The following is a 21,298-nucleotide window of genomic DNA, read 5'->3' as shown; positions in this document are numbered from 1 at the left end:
TGAATAAATAAAATAAAATAAAAAGTAAATCTGCTGGTGGGGAGAACTAGAACCCAGTATCCTGCAAAAACTCTTTATGTGGAAAGAATATAACAGCTAGATTGGGGCAACACAGAGTTTAGCTCTTGAGAAATGCATCAGAGGGAGACAAGCTTTGGAACATTGTTTCCAGAAGATCTGCGGATCTGGGTGTTTCTCGGGTTTGGAACGCTGAAGCCTCGTCCTGGCTAACCGTTCCGGTCCCGGTCCCGATGGTTTGGGGCAGTGAAACAAAGGGGGGAGACGGCATGAATTCTTCGCTCCTTCTCTCATATCTCGCGCCTCCTCCATCCAGATCGTGTCTTGTCACGTGGTGGGCGAGGCCATTCAGTTCCTGGTCGGCGCGGGGCCCGGGTCCCCCGAAGACACGGGGCGCCAGCTGTATGGTGCGCGGCTCTCCCCATTTCATCTGCAGGTGAGTTTGCGCAGACGGTGCTCGTCAACCTGCAGGGCAAGCCTGGCGTGACCGCGGGCCGGGACTCCCCCTGCTTTCGCGCTCGCGAATGGTTTATTTCATAATTTTCCACCTGTAACCTTCTGTGTTATGTTGTATCTGTAGGAGACAAAGTGTGCGTGGTGTGTGGTGTGTTACGTGTTATGTACGTGCACATACTGTGTAGCTTCCACACACGTATGCATACACACCCACACCTACAGGTATACATGCGGCTACATAGGGGTGCGCTGAGTGAATTCAGAGGTTGCCCATTTACCAAAATCAGGAGATACGGTATTTTTCAAGGTGTTCAAACAACCAGGGGTGTTGCCGGCAGGCAGAGTAAGGTGCGTGGCATCGGAGGCGAGGACGGGGTTCTGTCTTGGGACCTCGTGCCAGGCCCCAGCAGTCCCCCGCAGTGGGAGACCAGCCTAGGGGCCAGGGGTCGTGTTACTCTTGCTAGTTTTTGGAGAAAGTCAACCTTGGAAGACTCGTACTACGTTTTATAAGCCTAAAAGATGAGTATTACTATCGTATTTTTCATAACACACTATTACGGTAATAAGAGACTCCTACCGGCACGCCTTGTTTCACTTCACTTTGGAGATGAGGCTTTTTTTTTTTTTTTTTTTTTTTTTTTACCCGTGGAGGGTTTGTGGCAGCCCCGCGAAGAGCACGTCTGCGGGCACCACTCCAGCTGCCTTTGCGTGCTGCGTCTCTGTCACGTTGCGGTGATCCAGGTGCATATCCTCCTTTTTCCTTATTATATTTGTCACGGTGATCTGTGGTCAGTGACGACGACTCGCTGAAAGCTCACGTGATGGTCACCATTTTTTTTTTTTCTTAAAGATTTTATTTATTCACGAGAGACCCAGAGAGAGAGGCAGAGACACAGACAGAGGGAGAAACAGGCTCCCTGCGGGGAGCCCGATGTGGTACTCGATCCCGGGACCCCGGGGTCACAATCTGAGCCAAAGGCAGACGCTGAGCCGCTGAGCCACCCGGGCGCCCCTAAATATAACTTATATGCACCGGGGAAGCCAAAGAATGCACTTGGCTTGCTTTATTGTGGTACTTGCTATATTGCAGTGGCCTGGAAGCAAACCTGCAGCCTCTTCAAGGTGTGCTTGTGTATATTTTACAGAATATTAATAATGATCTATCTAGTAATTATATAGAGTCATATGTGATCACCGTAAGAGGCGTATTCGTGGAATTTCTGGATGCCCGGAGCATCAGATAACCGTGTGACTGTTGTGAATTTCTGGGTCTGTTTGAGGGGTCCCTGCCCATTCAACCCTGTCTTTCCTCCCCTCCGTCCCGGGTCTTGGCTGCTAATTTGGGGGATGAGCCCAAGTCGTACAGCTCCCTCAACCACAAGGGAGGATGATATCCTGTATGCTTTTCTTACACAGACGTGGTTTTGAATAACCGGAGCAAACAAGATTTTCTGGCTCCCTACATGGCCTTTTTCTCTTTCTGTCTTTCTTTCTTTCTTTTTTTTTTTTTTTTTTAAGATTTTATTTATTTATTCATGAGAGACACAGAGAGAAGCAGAGACCCAGGCAGAGGGAGAAGCAGGCTCCATGCAGGGAGCCCGATGCGGGACTCGATCCTAGGACCCCGGGGTCACGCCCTGAGCCAAAGGCAGACGCTCAACCGCTGAGCCACTGGGGGCCTGTCTACCTGGCCTCCTTCTGAGGGCCCGCCCTCCCCGGCCTCCCCGCCAGCACGTCCTTTCTGAGAGTTCAGGAGGAGGAGTGTGACTTCATGTCACACCTGCCAGGTGTTAACACCCTCCCACTCGCCCTACAACTTTGGACAGTGTAACTGGAAAACCAGCCCGAAGCCTGGGACACATGTAGCTGACACCGGATGCCTGGTTCGGGATAGAGCGAGTCCAGCCAGGCCTGTAGGACCGCCGTGAAGGACGTGGGGTTTCTGAGATGCTGCTCACGTGCCATTTCATGCAGCTCGGCAGAAGTAACCCAGTCGTGTCTCTGCTCTCTTAACCCAGTTGACACCTGCTCTCAGGGCAGAGGCAGCTGCTGGAGATCGATCGGTCAGTGATGAACGCCCCAGACAGGAGATGCTCCTGCTGCTCTGCTGGCCTTGAGATTAAAGGTGCAGAAAGGGGCTGCGGTGGTCTCACACCCGCCCCCCTGGACCCCTACCTGCTGGGGAGAGGGACAGACCTGCAGCAACATGATCCAAGTGCACCTTCCCTGCAATCACCAGGATTGCTGGTGTCGGGTGAGGGTCCTGAGTAGTGGGCAGTGCCGTCTAAAGCTGCCCTCTCCTCCTCTGCGGAGGGTCCGGAAGGCACCATGAGGCGAAGAGCTAGGATCTGTGCTTTAGAAAGAGGCTCCGTTTGAAAGATGAAGGAAAGGTGTATTAGTTTGCTGTGGCTGCTGAAACAATCACCACAAACCTAAGCTTAAGACCCAAATATAGGGGCGCCTGGGTGGGTGGCCCAGTTGGTGGAGTGTCTGACTCTTAGGTTTTGGCTCAGGTCGTGATCTCGGGCTCATGAGATCGAGCCCTTGGGTCGGGCTCTGCGCTCAGCACAGAGTCTGCTTGGATGGTTTCTCTCTGCTGCCCCCTGACCCCACTCATCCTCTTTCAAAAATAAATAAATCTAAAAAAAAAAAAGAAAGAAAGAAAGAAAAGAAAAACCAGCATAGGGGCACCTGGGTGGCTCAGTCGGCGAAGCATCTGCCTTCTGCTCAGGTCACGATCTTGCGGTCCTGGGATCGAGCCCCGTCTTGGGCCCCCTTGCTCAGTGAGGAGCCTGCCTCCCTCTCTCCCCCTGCTCATGCTCTCTCAAATAAATAAAATAAATAAAATATTAAAAAAACCCCAGCATAAATGTATTATGTCGCCGTTCTGGGGGTCTGATGTCCAGCACGGGCTGGCATCGGCGGGCTGCCTTCCTGTCTGGAGCCCTGCGAGGATCTGCTTCCGTGCTCACTGGGTGTTGGCAGGATTGTGTTCCTGGTGGCTGTAGGGCCGATTTTCTCACCAGCTGTCCGCTCAGGGCCGGTGGCAGCTTCTAGAGGCCACCTCTTTCCTGCGCTCTTGGCATCCTCTATCTATAAGGCACCTCTCGCTGGCCTGCCTCCCTCCTTCATCCTGAGGGCTCCTCTGATTGGTTCCACTGGGCTCTCTGGGATAACCCAGCATTCTCTCTCCATTCACGGGCCTTGCCCTGGTCACTCCTGCAAAGTCCCCTTTGCGGTATCTGGTCACATACCTGCAGGTTCCAAGACTCTGGGTGTGGACATCTTTGGTGGAGGGGGGGGGGGCGTGACGCTACGACGGGTTGTTGCAAGAGATCAGAGTCCAGATAGAGGGTGTGCGTGTTGGCCCAGGCAAGAGGGGGTGAGAACACCCGTGTGCTGTGTGCACAGCCCTTGGGGAACGTGTGAGCATGGGGCTGGGCTAAGCATCCCACGTCCTGTCCGTGCCCCCCTCTCCCGCGTGCCTTGGTGACACTCCAGGAGAGCATGCAAAGCACAGAGCATTACTCACCTTAGAGACTACAGAGTTCTAATGACGTGTGGCCAGTTCGGCCGCCACTGCTGAGAATCGTCTGGGAGTGGTAGGTTGAGGCCGAGGAAGATGCTGGGGGGCTGAGGGGTGGGGTGAAGGGGAGGTCCAGGGGGGTTAGAGCTTTCTTTACGATTTGGAAAGGCGAGGGGAGGCCAAGCAGGTGTCTGGGGAAGTAAATGAACACACGCACACACAGGTGCACACAGACTCGTGCCCCGATGCGTTGGGCCTTTGCTGGCAGGTGGGGCTCCCCAGTAACTCTGTGTTCTGCTAGCTGGAGCTCCACATGAAAGAGAAGAAGGAGGACATCCAGATCAAGTGGTCCTTCATCCACGCTGCAGGAAACGGCCGTCACCGTCCAGTCCAGAGCCCCGGTGCAGGTCAGTGCCTCCATTGTGAGGACCCACCCCCCACTACAGGTGTGCATGGGAACACCTGCGCGTCGCCACCACCTGCCGAACAGAGGCTCAGACCAGCGCCCCTGTGCCGTGCAGGCTTCTCCTCTCCTCCCAGAGCATGGAGCCACCCGGTCAGGGCAGCAGGGGTGGTGGCCTTGCTGGACCTGATGCTCGGGGTCCTGACCCAGCTGCACCTGCAGTCAGCTGGGAGCTGCAGGGAATCCTGGGCCTGCCCCCTGCACCCCGTCATCCCCCTCATGGGGTTCCTTGGGCCTGGAATAGTTTCTAGCACTCCTGTGGCCTGGAGAAGCACTGGCGTCATGTCACCTGGGGGACGCCTGGACCGGGTCGCCTGCCTGATTCAGCAGACCCTCCTTCCCGCCCTGAGGCTCTCCGCTCAGGGCTCAGGCTCAGTCGTGGCCCCTGGCCGGCTCCCAGGGGCAGGTGTCTGTCCCCGCGGTTTTTGCAGAGGTGCATTTAAGGTCGGAAGGCAATCTCCCTGCTGCCCAGGGTCTTAGGTGTTTGAAGAAATGAATCTGGAAGCAGGGGGTGGGCACACGATGTCATACTGGGGTCCCTTGCGGTGGCTGGAAGGACCATGACAATCATGTGCCCCAAAGGCTCATTAGGTGGTGAGGTCATTCCTCTGCAGGGTTTTGATGATCGTCGTTTGCAGTCTCACCCCGTTTCACCCTCTGGTTCAAGCCCTGAGAGATCCCCAACAGCATTAAGTGAATTTGATCCTTCGTCCCTATGCGGTTTTACCTTTCAGGCCTTGATACAAATGCGTGCAGGTGTTTTTTAATTAATTAATTAATTTTTAAGACAGGTAAGCTTGAATTGCTGCTCCTCTGACGGGCACCCGTTGGAACTGTCACTTTTCCCAGCTGTCGGGGTTACAGCCGGCATGCAGACCGTGTCCCTGGAGGCCCGCTTCCTGCCCTGTCCCCCTTCCTTCCCATGTTTGCATCTATCTCCTTGGCCCCACTGGCGGGGCGGCTGGGCCCACCTGTGTGCAGAGGGGTCCCCTGGCCGGCTGTCCCAGCACCACTGCGGCCGTGCACCTGCCCTGGCATCCGAATTCAAGCCCTTTGAGGAGGGCAGACCTCTGTTCGGGGTCCCTCGAGTCAACTCCGTCCTTGTGTGGCCACGTGACCAGCTTGGTGGAAGTTGAGGGTGCTGCTCCTGCCGGCAGTCCGGCTTGGGTTTTGTCCCTCATCTTTGTAAATGTACAAACATATATATATATTTAACATGTACAACACATGGTTCAGAAGTCACAATCCCATGAGACATCCTACCCAGACGTCCAGTGTTTGCTCGTCCCTTGGACCCCACCTGCCCCCCGCATGCTATTGCTTTGTTCATTAGTTCCTGTTCACCTGATCCAGGTTTGTTTTTGCAAAAATGATCTTACTCCCCCAATACTCACCCAAACAGTGGCATGCTGTGTCTGCTGTTTGCACCTTGCCCCCCAGCATCCTGCGGCTTCTCTGACCGTCCCGTGCTCCTCAGGTGAATGCAAAGTGAGACTTTCCAAGTGCGGCGTTAAGCTGCACCCCCCTGGGAGCCGGTCCTGTGGGTGCAGGACCCGAGCCTCCAGCCCTTCTCCCCTCCCGTTGTGGATGTGATGGCCCCAGGGGTGGAGTGGGGGGATGGCCCGAGCCAGCTGCCCATCCTGGGATGAACTCTGACTCCAAGCACCTCAACACACCTCTTCATCCTTGCTTTCCTCCTCTATAAGGGGACAGGAGATTATGGGAGTTAAAGAAAAAAAAAAGACCCGAATATATAAGCAAGACAAGGTCCATCCATGTGATGGAATATTTTTCATCCCTTAAAAAAAAAAAAAGGATAAGGCTCCAACACTTCTGAGGCTCCCGACACTTTCTACAGCATGAAGGAAGGTATGCGTGTGACAGGAGCCTGACACAGGACACGTAATGGGGGAGCCTGTAGCTGGGAGATGTCCCCAACAGGCAAATCATCCGATTTGGGGCCGATCGGGGCAAGTGGGGCTGGGTGCTGGTGGGGGAGAGAGAGGGTGAGCCTTCACAACTTGCTAGTGGCTACCCAACTCCGGACGTGCTGAATGCCACTGAAGTGTCTACTAAAGACGGTTCATTTTATGTTATGTAAACTTCACCTCCGTTAAAAAAGAAAGAAAGATAGAGCCACCAAGGATCCGTTGAAGAGAAAGATGACAGCACCGTGGTTAGACGTGTAGACCCCAGAGTCTTCGTGCCTGGGCTGGACTCTTGGCTCTGTCATCTGTGAGCTGTGTGGCCCTACATGTCTTTTTTTTTTTTTTTTTAAGATTTTATTTATTTATTCATGAGAGACATGGAAAGAGAGGCAGAGACACAGGCAGAGGGAGAAGCAGGCTCCACGCAGGGAGCCCGATGCGGGACTCGATCCCAGGACCCCGGGGTCACAACCTGAGCCCAAGGCAGAGGCTCAACCGCTGAGCCACCCCGGCGTCCCTACACGTCTTAATTGACGTCTCTGTGCATTAGTTTCCTCATCGGTAACATGGGGATAATAATATTCAAGGTGGTTGCGAAGATTAAATTCATTACTACGTGTAACTGCACAGACGGGGCCCCGACATATCCTAAGAGTGATGGGAGTATTTGGTAATGATTTGATAATTTGTTGAGTTTCTCGCAGAGACTAGATGTTCACTAATTGGCCCAGTGGGATTGAGGTTGCTGTCACAGGGCCTGGCAGGTCAGTCCCTGAAATCCCTCCAGCCCTGCAAGTCGGGTGGTCTGGTGGAAGTCGCTTCGTGCAGCCCCCTGCGCGGGGTGGGGATGGCGGGAGCCCCACGGCGATGGCATTTATACCAGTGGGTGCAGCTTCCCTCCGAGTGATGGCACCACAGTTTATGTATTTGTTTAGCTATTGACGGATCCTTAGGTACTTTCCAATTTGGGGCCTTGTGAATAGTGGTGCTGAGAACATTCTGGAACACCGGAAGGCGTTTCTGTTGGATGTTCATTGTTACAGCTTTCTGGCGTTGCCATCTAATACAATATAAATCATCGCGCTTTGCTCCTTGCTCCTCTACAAGCTCATCTTTCCTACTGGGCCCTTTTGTTTACTTGGCTACTTTATCATTTCAAAAAAAAAAAAAAACTGGCAGATGTCCTGCAAGAAAGAACAAGCACATCTGTCTGAAAGGCTCGACACAGACACAGCGACAAGTTTCTATATTGTGCCAGCCTTTATGGTCACCGTTTTTAATTTTTTATTTATTTATTTTTTAATGATTTTATTTATTTATTCATGAGAGACACAGACAGAGAGAGAGGCAGAGACACAGGCAGAGGGAGAAGCAGGCTCCATGCAGGGAGCCCGACGTGGGATTCGATCCCGGGTCTCCAGGATCGTGCCCTGGGCCAAAGGCAGGTGCCAAACTGCTGAGCCACCCGAACTGCCCCAGGTCACCGTTTTTTAAAAAATAAGGAGCGTGAGTGGCTTCTGCGATCGGCAGGGAGCGCCCTGTCTCCCCAACGAGGACGAGGACAGTGCGGGTCCAGAGCTGACCCCACGGAGCCCGGGCAGCACCCGGCGGGCTGGGTCTTGGGGCTGTGGCGAGGGGAGCTGTCCCCTGCCCACCTGGCGCCCAGTTAGGAAATGATTTGGTGACTTCCTCCTCTTTCGGCAGGACCGGGTGGCGGAGACTGATGCGGTGTCCGAAAGCCTCAAGGACATCCTGAAGCGCCTGGTTACTTCTGCAACCCCGTCGGTGGTCCTGAGCACCAAGCCCGTGGACGTCAGGGAAATTCAGGTAAAACCGCCGAGGGCGGTGCCTTGTGGCCCATTGGGGATCAGGGTCCCCTCCGGGAGAATCTGCGCACCTCTCTAGTGGTCCCCTATCCCCCGTGGCAGAGCGAGAGTGCCTGGCACCGAGTCAGGGACCAGCTTCAAGTTCAGGGCCCCAGATTCCAGAGCCCCGCGGGATGGAAGGAATAGGTGTGTGGGCTGCTCCCCACGGTCCGACCCTAATTAGCCCCGACCCTCTGCTTTTCTGGAGCTACAACCTGACTTTTCACTGTCCACGCAGGGCCTGTGGTCTCAGATCTCCATCCTTCCAGGACTGAGACCCAATTAGCAATGAGAACATGCCCGCAGAGCAAGGGGGCTTTGCATTTATATATATATATATATATATATATATATATATATATATATATTTATATATTTATTATTATATATTAAATTTAATATTATATATTAAATTTATATATTTATATATATATTTTATAATAATATATAATTAAATATATATAAATAATATATAATAATATATAGACAATAATAAATAATATATAATAATTAATAATATATAAGTTAATAAATAATATATAATATATAATATAATTATATATAAATAAATAAAATACCTAGTTATATAGTAGCCTCTGTAACTGTGTGAGCTAATTATATATATTTGAAAATATATTTATTTGCTCATGAGAGACACAGACTGAGAGAGAGAGAGGCAGAGACATAGGCAGAGGGAGAAGTAGGCTCTTTGCAGGGAGCCTGGTGCAGGACTCGATCTCGGATCCCGGGATCACAACCTGAGCCGAAGGCAGGTGCCCAACCACTGAGCCACCCAAGTGTCCTAATTATATATTTATATATAAAATGTATGTTTAAAAATTTTTTAAAAAACAATGTATGTTTATTCATATACACAAAAGCTTATTATAAGGAGTTGGCTCCCATGATCGCAGAGGCTGACCAGTCCCAGGATCTGCAGGGTGAGTCTGCAAGCTGCAGATCTGCAGGAGACCCAGGACCGGCCTGAAGGCCAAGGAGGCTTGAGAGCCACGGAGAGCTGGTGTCTCCATTCAGGTCTTAAGGCAGGAAAACTACCCCTGATATCCCAGCCCCAGTGGTCAGGCTTGAGGAACCCCCTTTTTTCAGGGGAGGTCAGCCTATGTTCTAGCAGACCTTCAACTGATTGGATGAGGCCCACCCACATTAGGGAGGGCAATCTCTTTCACTGGGTCTTTTGATCTAAATATTAATCTTATGCAAAAATGTCCTCACAGAAACACCCAGAACAACGTTTGAACACATACCCCGTGGCCCTGTCATGTTGACCCATAAAATTAACCATCACACATAGATATTTGAAATATTTCATTTCCACTCCGGACATGTGATTGCTCTAGCCCCAGTGCTCATGGACTTGGATCATAAGGACTTTTTTTTTTTTTTTTTAAGATTTTATTTATTTATTCATGAGAGACGCAGGCAGAGGGAGAAGCAGGCTCCATGCAGGGAGCCCGATGTGGGACTCGATCCCAGGACCCCGGGATCATGACCTGAGTCAAAGGCAGACGCTCAACCCCTGAGCCACCCAGGCGTCCCTCCTAAGGACTTTTGTAATTACTTCTTGCAGCTCACACTTGGCAAAGTCCTGGTTCACAGTAGTGTTTTCTAAATAGTGACCTTGAGATGTTGGCAAGCTTCCCCAGCACCCAGGATCCCTTCCTGGAAGCCTCTGTTTGTGTAGAGACCTGTGATGTCTCCGAGAAGCCTTTCCAGGATTCCCAGACCTTTGTTCTTAAGGGACCACCACCCCCCCACCTTTTTAAAATATTTTATTTATTTATTTGACAGAGAGAGCGAGAGATTGAGAGCAAGAGAGCAGGAGGGAGAGGGAGAGAGAATCCGAAGCGAGTGCAAAGCCATACCTGGGGCTCCATCCCACAAATGTGAGATTGTGACCGAAGCCGAAACCAAGAGTCAGATGCTTAACCAACTGAGCTACCCGGGCACCCTGGGGCCCCGTCCAGAGAGCACTCACGGGGCGCCAGGGTGGCTCAGACTGCGAAGCGTCTGCCTTCAGCTCAGGTCGTGATCCTGGGGTCCTGGGTTTGAGCCCCACATCGGGCACCTTGCTCAGTGGGGAGACTGCTTCTCCCCCTCCCTCTCCGTCTAGCACTCCCCCTGCTTGTGCGCTCTCTCTCAAATAAATAAAGAAAATATAAAAAAAAAAAAAGAAAATGTAAAAAAGCGCTCACCGCGTGAAGGGAGGGAGGAAGCTAGTTTGGGGAAGGTTTAAGGCGATGTCCTCCGGGTTAGAGGAGCCTTTTCTCTGTTGGAATTGCCTTGATGCCCGTTGAAGACATGATGATGGACACTGGGCCCAGCCATACCCACCTCTGTCACCACTTTAGTGCCTCTCCGACCCCCCGATGAGACTCGGACAGTCCTCACCTGGGTGGCGCTATGCGTGACGGCCCTTGCCGTGTGCGTGTCGGGCTGCTGTCCCGCTCGGTGCCCCTGGGCAGTGGGCCCGCAGCCTGGAGAGGGCACCCCACTTTCTCTTGAGCGCCTGGCCTGGGTCGGGTGTGGCCCCAAGGCAAGCTTGCTTCCAGTTTCCGCTCACAACCGGATTCTGGGGGGCCCTCTGGCTGAACCTGGTTTATTTGGACAGAAAAGGTTCCCACGCAGGGGAAGAGGTGATGCTGGATTGGGACCCTCACTTCCTATAGGAATGGAAAGCTGTTACGGAGCCGACTGCAGGGGGTCAAACGGGATTTCCTGGAGACCCCTCCTCTTCTCCCCTGGTCACTGCCTTTTGTTTTTCCGTCGGCAGCATCTACAGCGCGCTTCATCTGCTCCTCAGGAATCCTGCCCTCCCAAACCTCCAAGGGCTCACGAACTCAAATTATTGGTGAAGAACATCCGAGCCTCGCTGCTGAACGATCCTGGTGCTTCAGGCAGGTGGTGGGGCTGCGGGACACCCTTGGGTGTGTGTGTGTTGGGGGTGGGGGGCCCAGGCGAGCATGGGGGGACATGCGGGTTCTCCGTGGCCTCTGGCTTCCCTGCAGCATCCTTCACTTGAGTCTGCAGCGTGACCCCTGCCTTTGAGCAAAGAGCCCCTGAAAACCGTAATAGGAACGCGAGAAGACCATTAAAAACCAGTCCCAATTTTGCGTGCATGAAGGCTGAGGTGGGGGGGAAGGGATGCACCTGTGACCTTGCCCTTTCCTTTCGTCTGAAGAACACCTTTTTGTTCTTTTAAACTATCGAACGTGGAAATACATATTAAGCATCCCTGACTGATATGTGATGTGAACCTTCTTTCTTTTTTTAAAAAAATATTTTATTTATTTATTTGAGAGATAGAGAGCGAGCAAGTGAGCGTGAGCAGGGAGGAGGGGGAGAGGGAGAAGCAGACTCCCCGCTGAGCAGGGACCCCTATGTGGGGCTCAATCCCAGGACCCCAGGGTCATGACCTGAGCCGAGGGCAGGTGTTCAAGCAGCTGAGCCCCCCAGGGGCCTGTACCTCCTCCTCTCATAGAAGCTGAAGTGCCACGTGGGCTGTTTATCCGTGCCAGAGAGGCTGTTACCTGAGCAGGGACAAGTGTCGCAGAACCGGTCATACTCTCGGCGTCCTGAACGGCTGCTGAGACCCCAAGTGCACAGCAGCCTGGAACAGAACCCAGCTTCCCACCGTGGTTCCATTTTGCCGAGGATGGGAATGAATTCTTTATTGCCTGAGAACGCTGAGGGTTGCGTATCTGCGAGGAGGGCCCAAAGCACAGACCGTCCACATGTAACACCCGAGACTCTGTGTGACGCCAGCTGTGGGCGACTGGCTTGGTAAGGGCCCTTGCTGTGGCCCTGCGAGGCCTGCCCTGCTCACCGCTGCGGGGACCTCTGACTCTGGACGCTGTCGGCCTAGGCGGGGGTCCCTGTTCCTCTTCTCTGCCAGCGGGTCCACGTCGGGGTCCGTGTCTCCCGTCGGAGGTGATTGTGAAGACCAGTAAGATAATGTGCTTGGAACAACACTGCGTGGTGCACGAGAGGGCCAGGGACTGCGGTGGTTACTGGTTCCATGCTGTGTTCACAGCTCTCTGCCCTGGGACAAGCGTTGCCTTGAAGCAGAAACCACCGGGTACTAGTGAAACGTCCCATTACCCGGATCAAAGATCCTTAAATCTCTGATTGAGCTGAGTCAGGGATAAAAACACATCCTTCGTGAGTAGGGAGATGGGGTCTCTGCAGGGTATCCCCAAATTTAGGGGTCACCCCGGAGGCCTTTTGCAGGGAGGTAGTCTTGTCCCAAAGTGGGGGGTCACATCAGCTGTAGTAAAGTTGCCCCTGGGAAGTGTCACCATCCGGTCAGGAAGCAGGGGCGCTTGGGGCCCACCGTCCGGGCCAGTAGATATCCAGTTGGGGACAGGAAGCCTCAAACCCCAAGTGCAGTGTTTTGAGAGTTTGTCAGTGGCCAATGAAATCGAGAAAAGCCCCTCGGAAGCGGGGAGCCGAGGCGTCAGGTATGTAAGTCGGCCTGTTAGGTGCAAACCGTGTCTGCGTGCAATGCAGTTCTAAATAGGAATGCCCCTTTGTGTGATTGCAGGCAACGTTAGGCCACAGTGTGTGGTCCGGCTGAACGATCCCGTTCAGAAGTTCAGCGCCCTCGCGAAAACCACGACCGAGCTCGCCTGGGAAGAAGAATTCACCTTGTGCGTACGGCCTGGTTGAGGGGCTTGCGTCCGCACAGCCGCACCTGCTCACGGCGGCCAGATCGTGAAATCCGTGTGTAGCGCTGCTAATACCCCACGCTTAAAAATTTTTTTAAGAACTTTTTTGAAAAGGTGTCTTAGACATCCCAGGTGGCTGTAGGTTGGGTATGGATTTCTTTCTGAAGGCAGCCCTGGGTACGGGTCCCCTCCTCGCCCGCGTCCTGCTGCAACCAGAGAGCGCTCTGGGCAGGCTCCCTTTGCTTCTGAAATACACGCCGCTTGGAGCGGAACAGAGGAGACTTTGGGTGGTTTCCAGAACATAGCAGGGAGCAAAGGGAGGAGTAGGGCCCGTTGATAAGAAATGGTGTAGGAACCCTAAGTCATGGGGTAGGGAGCAGCCTCCCGCCAGCACGTGCAGAAGCCAGGTCCATTCCGGAACGTCCGGGTGGCTTCATGGGATCTATTAACAGCCCACGACGATCTCTCATGAGCTCATTGTGTTGTTAGATCAAAGGAGAAAACAAACTTAGCTTGGTAACATGCCCAGAAGATCATCAGTGACCTTTCCTGTGCGATCCTAATGTTAAAAACTTAATTAGAATAAGATTTATGGCCACCTGTTTAATAAGCTTAAGGAAGTCCTATATAAATGAGAAAGACCAGAAGTCGTCCTGTGAAAGCCGAGAGACAGATACCCACTGTTTTGTTCTAGAAGTAAGGGTAATGCACTCGGATAAGAAAAGGAGGTCGTGTACAAATACAGGAAAGGAAGAGGCAAAACGAATTATTACCTGGAGGTGATACTATTGCCTATCTAGACTGCTCGAGAAAATCAGCTGGAACGATCAGAAATAAAAACGGCTGTAGGATAGAAGTAATAGTAGGAAGCTCATAGAAATAATATTTCAGTGAAGTGGCTGAGTCTAAAAATACAGAAATCAGTTGCTTTCTGATGCTCTAGCAACAAACAGTTTGAAAAAGTACTGGCGGCAGGTGTCCCATGTATAAAATAAAGGGTTTTTAGGAATCATTAATGAAAATAGGAGCACTCTCCTGGAAAACTGGGAAAAGATGTCTGAGCTAGAAATATATTAAAGTACGAATCGTAGATAGCCAGAAACTTCTGAGAAGTTGTTCGATCTCAGAAAAAAAAATTTTTTTTTAAGATTTATTTATTTATTCAGAGAGAGAGAGAGAGACAGAGAGACAGAGAGAGAGGCAGAGACACAGGCAGAGGGAGAAGCAGGCTCCATGCAGGGAGCCCGACCTGGGACTCGATCCCAGGTCCCCAGGATCACACCCTGGGCTGCAGGCGGCGTTAAACCGCTGCACCACCGGGGCTGCCCTGATCTCAGAAATAGTTAAAGAAAAACAAATGTAAACCAAAGAGCTTATATATATATATATATATATATATATATATATATATATATTTTTTTTTTTTTTTTTTTTTTTTTTTTTTTTCCACCTCATGGGTTGGTAAAGAATAGGCGAGTGAGGATGGACTGGGGGAAGTGTAAATGGGAATAACCATTCTAGAAGTCCTCACTATGTATCCAAAAAAAAAAAAAAAAACAACCTCTTAAATGCACATACCTTTTGACTGGCATTTATAGTTTTCCTAAGGAAATAATCACACAGTGTGTACAAGGATGTTTACCATAGCTTGTTTATGATTATGAAATGTTATAAACAATCAAGCCATTATTAAGGCCTGGTTATTTTTTAAAATTTTTTAAAAGATTTTTATTTATTTATTCATGAGACAGAGAGAGAGAGAAAGGCAGAGACATAGGCAGAGGGAGAAGCAGGCTCCATGCGGGGAGCCCGATGTGGGACTCGATCCCAGGTCTTCAGGATCAGGCCCTAGGCTGAAGGCGGCGCTAAACCGCTGGACCACTCGGGCTGCCCTTAAGGCCTGGTTAATTAAGGATTTGGATAAATAAGATCTCCCAAGGCCAGATAGTAGAGTACTAGATGCCTATTCAAAGTGGCGTTGCTCTGTAGCTTCTGACCTGGAAAGACGTCGGATATCTTACATGGAAAAAAAAAAAAAAAAGGCCACAAAAGGGGAGAGAGGTATATATCCTGTTCTATTTTTTGGTTTTAGAAAACTTACAGAGCTACGCTCTTTGATACAGTAAGTACTAGCCACACGCGGCTCTTTAAATTTGAATTAATTAAAACGAAACAAAATTGACTTCAGGCCCTCAGTTAGCACGGGCCTCGTTTGGGGCTCCCAGTAGCCATCTGGGGCTGGCGGCCACCGTACTGGAGGGTGCCTGGATAGAACATTCTCTGTCATCAGTCAGAAAGGAGCAGAGAGTTCTAGGAGACCAGTAACCAGAGATTAACAGTAACTGGGAATAGCGAAGTGGCAGGTCCTCTTTACACTGACGGTGATTTGTGTTTCTTTCTATAATGAGAAAAAAAAATACTGTTTTAAGAAATAATACAGCATTTGCAAGGATTCACAGCTCTTTTTTTCCTTTCCGCAGTGAGTTGAATGCCAAGTCGAAGGAGTTGCACCTGCAGATTTCAGGGGATGAGCGATCCTCAGAAGGTGGGTGTCGAGCAGGTGCGGAGGGGGCGGCCCTGCTCTCGGGGAGGGGTCATCCAGCCGCCCTGATGGGGCCTGGAGAAGCTGAGAAGCCCTTCCCTGAAACCACTCCGGTCTTTCCGAGGCAATGTTTGCTTGAAAGTCCATTTCAGTTATGAGCAAGGGGATACATTTTGGAAAAGAATATACACAACTGGGTTTTGCCTTATTTTTTTTTTTAGTAAATATCTAAAATTTTTTATTCAGCCGTTCTTGGCTTAGAGAAGTACTTCTCGACCTTCTTAGCCTTAATAGACCCGTTCTGTTGTGTTCCTAATTGGGGTAAAATGCGTATAACATAGAAGCTCCCATCTTAATCGTTTCTAAGTGTAAAATTCAGTGGCGTTGAGTACATCCACACCGTGTGCAGCCATCAGCACCACCCACCTCCAGGACTTTTTCCTCTTGCCACGCTGAGACCCTGGTCTCGTGAAACACCGACTTCCCCACACCCTCCGTCCCCCTGGCACCCCCCCCCCCCCCCACCGCCCCATCCTGCTATTTCTCTCTATGGATTTCAACTGGCTTTTCCTTGTAAAATAAGCCACAGCAGCTTACACTGGACACATGCTTTAGAGACAAGAAAGCTATGGTTAAAGGTAAAATCACAAAAGTGAACATGGACCTGTATATATGCGTGTGTGTAAGTCAGGAGTTTCAGTATGTATTAGGTTTTAAAAAATGCCCATAAAAATACCAAAATTGGGAGAAGGGGGCCCCTTACCTGGCTTATCCTGCTGGGAGACCAAGCCATTTGGTTGTCTCCTAAAATTACAAAGACCCAGGAAAAAGCAATTCAAGCTTCTTGTTTATTTGCAAGAATTCTTCTTCTTCTTCTTCTTCCTTTTTTTTTTTTTTAAGATTTTAAGTTTTTAAAGATTTATTTATTTATTTAGAGAGAGAGAGAGAGAAAGGGGCAGAAGGAGAGGGAGAGAGAGAATCCTTAAGCAGACTCCCCGCTGAGCACAGAGCCTAACCTCAGGACCCTGAGATCGTGACCTGAGCTGAAATCAAGAGTTGGCTGCTTAACCAACTGAGCCACCCAGGCGCCCCCTTATTAGCAAGAATTCTGAGCTAATTTCCTTGATTCCGTTGTCCCGGGATAAGGTCAGTGAGGTGTTACTGAGATAAGAACTGACACGTTCCAGGAGACGGCATGTGGTTTGAACCCAGGGTGGGCCCAGGGTTTGCCTGGAAAGAAGGCAAGTCCCAATCCGTTTCTGAGGCACCACCCCTCTGGAGGCTCATTCCTATACAACCCGATGGGATCTATGAAATTTTACATTAAAAAAACAAAAACAGAACAAAGAACAACCATATCGCCTTTACCCGGACTCCCACAGTTTTGACAGTTTGCCCCATTTGCTTTATTGTTTGTGCTCGCACTTAGTGGTTGCTCTTGATTTTGCTTGCTCGGTCTCTGCATGTGCACCTGCACACATGCCAGTGCGTGCACACACACACACACACACACACACATGCTGGAGGGTAAACCTGTGAATGTCCGAGGGTATCAGGCCCTTTACCTTGCCTTTCTTAGGTGCATATTTCCTAAGAATAAGGATATTCTCTGGTATGTCCACAGTCCAGCTGTCTGCTTCCTGAATGTACATGCACGTTCTGTAACCTGCCCCCGGCGTTCTTCTTCATGGGTTGGCCCCGTGTCCTTTATTTAGAGCAGTTACTTTCTCCCCCCACAGCATCAGGTACCACCTTCAGTCTCCTGTCTCTTATGCCTCCCTTGGTCTAGACCGTGTCCACAGCCTCTCTTTGTCTCTATGGTGTTCTGAGATGTCCCAAAGCTGGAGGACGCTCAAGCAGACAGGATGTGCATTAGGAGGTTGTTCTGGTTGTGTTGGTGGCTCCCTCTGACCCCTGCTCCCGTGGAACCCCATGGAAATGTATCTTTACTTGTCTCCTATCTTTTTAGCTCTCTTGGCAATGACGACCATTCCTTTGGATTTATTCAAGAAGCAGCCCTCTGGGCCCCAGAGCTTTACACTGACCGGCGGGTCCTCCTTTGGCGGCTCGGTGTTGGGTTCGGTCACTGCGGAGGTATGGCGTCCTTCTCTCCCGTGGCCAAGCTCCAGCTGGATGCACTTGAGATAAGGAGCATCTTTATCTGTCAGTTACTTTGGATTCTTGCTTCAGCAGCAAACGAGAAAGTTCCTCACATAAGAGGAGCTCTTGTGTCGTGCTGTGCATTTCTAGACCTGAATGGGACACGTCCCGCCCATGGTCGTGTTGAGTGGTCTGCCATTTGGAGAACTTTCCACAACGGCTGTGTCACGTGGGCCTAACCCACGAAGGGCCACTTGGTTTCGTTTGGTGCTGTAGCCTTTGGGCCTGTCACTGGGCGCAGAGTGGCAGGGATTGAGCGTGGGTCTTGTCACCCCCCCTCGGTTCTGGGGAAACCAACCCAGATTAACTACCAGATGGTTACCGTACCGAGGGATGCCGATTGACGCAGAGGTTACGGCCGGGGAGGGCGGCGTGCTGTGCCCAGGGCTTGGTCTATGCGCTGTACGAGGTGCGTAACTGTACCTTCTCTGCAGTTTTCTTACGTAGAACCCGGCGAAGTGAAATCCTGGCAGACGCCTTCACCTGCTCCCGCTGCAAAGGTAGAAAAAGACCGCACGGTGATGCCGTGTGGGACTGTGGTCACTACTGTCACTGCCGTGAAAACCAAGCCTCGCTTCGACGCGGGGAGGGCGTCCCCGCTGAGCTCTGGTGAGAGCAGCCCCTGCAGACTCCAGTCCCCCAGCCCCGTGAGCACCTTGCCTGTCTAGACAGCAGGATGCCGTAGTGAGTGTTGTTCAGACAGTCTCGTGGCACAGACAGCCGGGCAGTGGGCAAAACTTCTTAGCTTTTTGTGTTCTAGGCAGTTACCTTTCTATGCTGTCAAATAAATACACGGCATGCCGAAGCAGGGTTCAACCCGGTAGTGTGCGCTGAAGCTGAAAAATGTAGATGCTAGAGGAAAAATATCTAGTTAAATGAACTACCCTGTTACATTTACGTGGGGACAACCCATGTCGTGTAAGTGGTCAGTGCAGGTTCTTAGGAAGGCTTGACGTGCAGTCATTTTATTCTTTATTTTTATGAATTTTTTTAAAAAATTTATTTATTTATTCATGAGACAGAGAGGTGCAGAGACACAGGCAGAGGGAGAAGCAGGCTCCATGCAGGGAGCCCGATGGGGGACTCGATCCCGGGACCCCGGGGTCACGCTCTGAGCCAAAGGCAGATGCTCAACCCCTGAGCCCCCCAGGCGCCCCATGTGCAGTCATTTTAGATCTAGCTGAATTCTTACCTGTCCCCCCAGCCTCTGCCCCAGAGACAGCTTCCATATAAGTGTAGGCTTACTATTTTATTTATATTATGTTTCTGCTTATAGATAGATACGTGTATTATCTTCCCAGAATAGATTGCCTGGCACCGTTCCTGAATACAAAACGGAAGAAAATGAAATTCTGGCCTAATTAAAATGTTTCTGAAATTTTACTTAACCCCAGGTTCCCATTATCCTTTCTGGGTACTTGGCCCCCACCCCCAGCCCCCAAAAAGATGAGATATCCAAAGGTTTGCCCTCGCCTTTTCCAGCTGCATAGATGGGGTTGCGTGAGAGGTGTGATTTCACCTTCCCTGGAGCTGTAGGTTCAGGCGGGTTTTGGGGCCATTATGACCTGGATTTCCTCCCGGCAGAGTCTCCCCTGAAGACGCCTGTCAAAGTGAAGGTCATCGAGAAGGACATCTCTGTCCAAGCCATCTCCTGCCACGGCGCTCCCGTCAGCAAGACGTTTTCGTCTTCGGACACAGGTAACGGGGCGCATGCTCACTGCTCCCCTCCTTCTGGGCTCTCCTCCCGTCTTTCTCGGCTGCCCAGGGTTCAGCATTTCCTTTTTGGAGTTTGAGGGGAGCTTTTTTGAGTAATGAGAGCAGAACTAGAAGGAGAAAGGGGGAATGGGAGCCAGGCAGAGACCAGGGGTGGTGGTAAGTTTTAGCAGATGCTTTCACAAAAGACACATAAAAACCCAGTTTATACCTCAGGTTATAAAAGAAATTTCTTTTTTTAAAGATTTTATTTATTTATTCATGAGAGACCCGGAGAGAGAGGCAGACACACAGGCAGAGGGAGAAGCAGGCTCCCTGCGGGGAGCCTGATGCGGGACTCGATCCCGGACCCCCGGGGTCATGCCCTGAGCCGAATGTGTATGTTCAACCGCTGAGCCACCCAGGTGCCCCCCACGTTATAAAACATTGGGGCATGATTTTTCTCCTGCTCCATATACCAGTGCTATGAATATCATAAATAAGCAGGACTCCGGGGTGTGATCCTAAAGGCGGCTTCGTTCGTGCCTCCCACGAGGTCTCCCCCAGAGCTCTGCTTGCACATTTCCCATTTTTACGGTCGCTCCCAGGGAACACGTGTCTTTGGAGAGATGAGTCCCTGCCTCCCTAAATCAGAGCACAATCTAAATTTGGGGATTACGTTTCTCCCTTTGCTCGGGTGTGACCTGCCGCCAGAAGGGGTGGGTGGCTTCTCCTTTCGGGCTCACCCTCTCCCTGTCCCCTCAGCCCCATTTCTGATCTCGCCAGTGTCAAGGACGGGACCAGGAGGAGAGGATGGTGGGGTGGGGGGGGGCAGCGGGGAGCCGGAAGCTGTCACTTGACAGGTGCTGTCTTAGGACGGCTTTGTACTCGCTCAGCCTGGTGATGGCGACACTGCTTCTCCCCGTGGGAGTGAGTGGTCAGGGTTCTCTGGAAACCGCAGAGCTCCCTCAACTGCAGCGTCCTGGGTGCAGGTCGTGTCCCTCCTCTGGCTGGCGTTCCTGCTCGCTTTACCTGCCCCTGGCAGGTGCCCCATGGCCTTGGACTGCAGGGGCACCTTCACTTGCACCCTTTATTTTTTTACTTTTTATTTTATTTATTTATTTATTCACGAGAGACAGAGAGAGAGAGGCAGAGACATAGGCAGAGGGAGAAGCAGGCTCCATGCGGGGAGCCTGATGCAGGACTCGATCCCAGGACCCTGGGATCACGCACTGAGCCGAAGGCAGGTGCTTAACCGCTGAGCCACCCGGGCGTTGAAACCGAGAAGGGAGACGCTCCTGTTAACCCCCTGCCCCACTGAAGCATCAGGGTTTGGCTGTGCCTCGGCAGGAGCTCTTGCGGTGATGTCACAGGTGCCAGCTTGGGGTCACAGACCTGGTGTGGCACCTTGGCCATGCTGTGCCCCCTGACCTTCCCCATGACTCAGATGGGGATAAACAGGGCACCCGCCTCCTAGGGCCTGGGGAGGGCTGCACGCGGCGGTATGCCCGCGGCCCTTTGCACGGCACCTGCTGGGGGTTGAGCCTCCCTGAGAGGTTGGCCAGCTGTGCGGCACTGACAATGGGAAGGAGCCGCCTTCGTGACCTGGCTCCTCTGAGCACATCGTGTTGGGCCGCCGTCGGGATGGAAGAGGAATAACCTCCCTGCCCTCCGGAGTTCGAACTCTTGTAGAAGGTCAGGGGCCTTTTTGCTTGTTGGCCTACCTGCTTCCGTTGTTTGTCATCAACTCTATGGAGGTAGATGGAAACGAAGGAGATGTCGGCATATAGGAAAGTGCAGAAACCCGGGTATACATCCGTGAGCGCATGGAACCATCCAGAAGCAGCGGCGGACCGAGGGTGGTCTGTGAGCCAGAGCTGGCCCTGTTCCCATTCGCACATCTCATCAGGGCCCAGCCTCGTCCCGCAGGCCCACGAAGCTTGACCCACTCGCTCTCTGGCCC

The 21,298-nt window shown here is 51.6% G+C and overlaps 1 protein-coding gene across 1 annotated transcript in view; it reads left to right on the top strand.

Annotated features, from left to right (window-relative positions):
• Positions 1 to 21,298, top strand: part of C2CD2 (C2 calcium dependent domain containing 2) — a 57,288-nt gene that overhangs the window by 22,293 nt on the left and 13,697 nt on the right. Inside the window, 10 exon segments of the mRNA XM_038581546.1 lie at positions 335 to 454; positions 4,302 to 4,358; positions 4,360 to 4,407; positions 8,096 to 8,218; positions 11,048 to 11,171; positions 12,818 to 12,923; positions 15,422 to 15,486; positions 17,453 to 17,577; positions 18,078 to 18,252; positions 19,228 to 19,341. Of these exon segments, the coding sequence (XP_038437474.1) occupies positions 335 to 454; positions 4,302 to 4,358; positions 4,360 to 4,407; positions 8,096 to 8,218; positions 11,048 to 11,171; positions 12,818 to 12,923; positions 15,422 to 15,486; positions 17,453 to 17,577; positions 18,078 to 18,252; positions 19,228 to 19,341 (1,057 nt within the window).

Source organism: Canis lupus, chromosome 31 (assembly GCF_011100685.1).
Source record: "Canis lupus familiaris isolate Mischka breed German Shepherd chromosome 31, alternate assembly UU_Cfam_GSD_1.0, whole genome shotgun sequence".
NCBI classification, from domain to species: Eukaryota; Metazoa; Chordata; class Mammalia; order Carnivora; family Canidae; genus Canis; species Canis lupus.
Note: the sequence above shows the minus strand (reverse complement) of the source record. Positions and strands in the feature narration are given on the sequence as shown.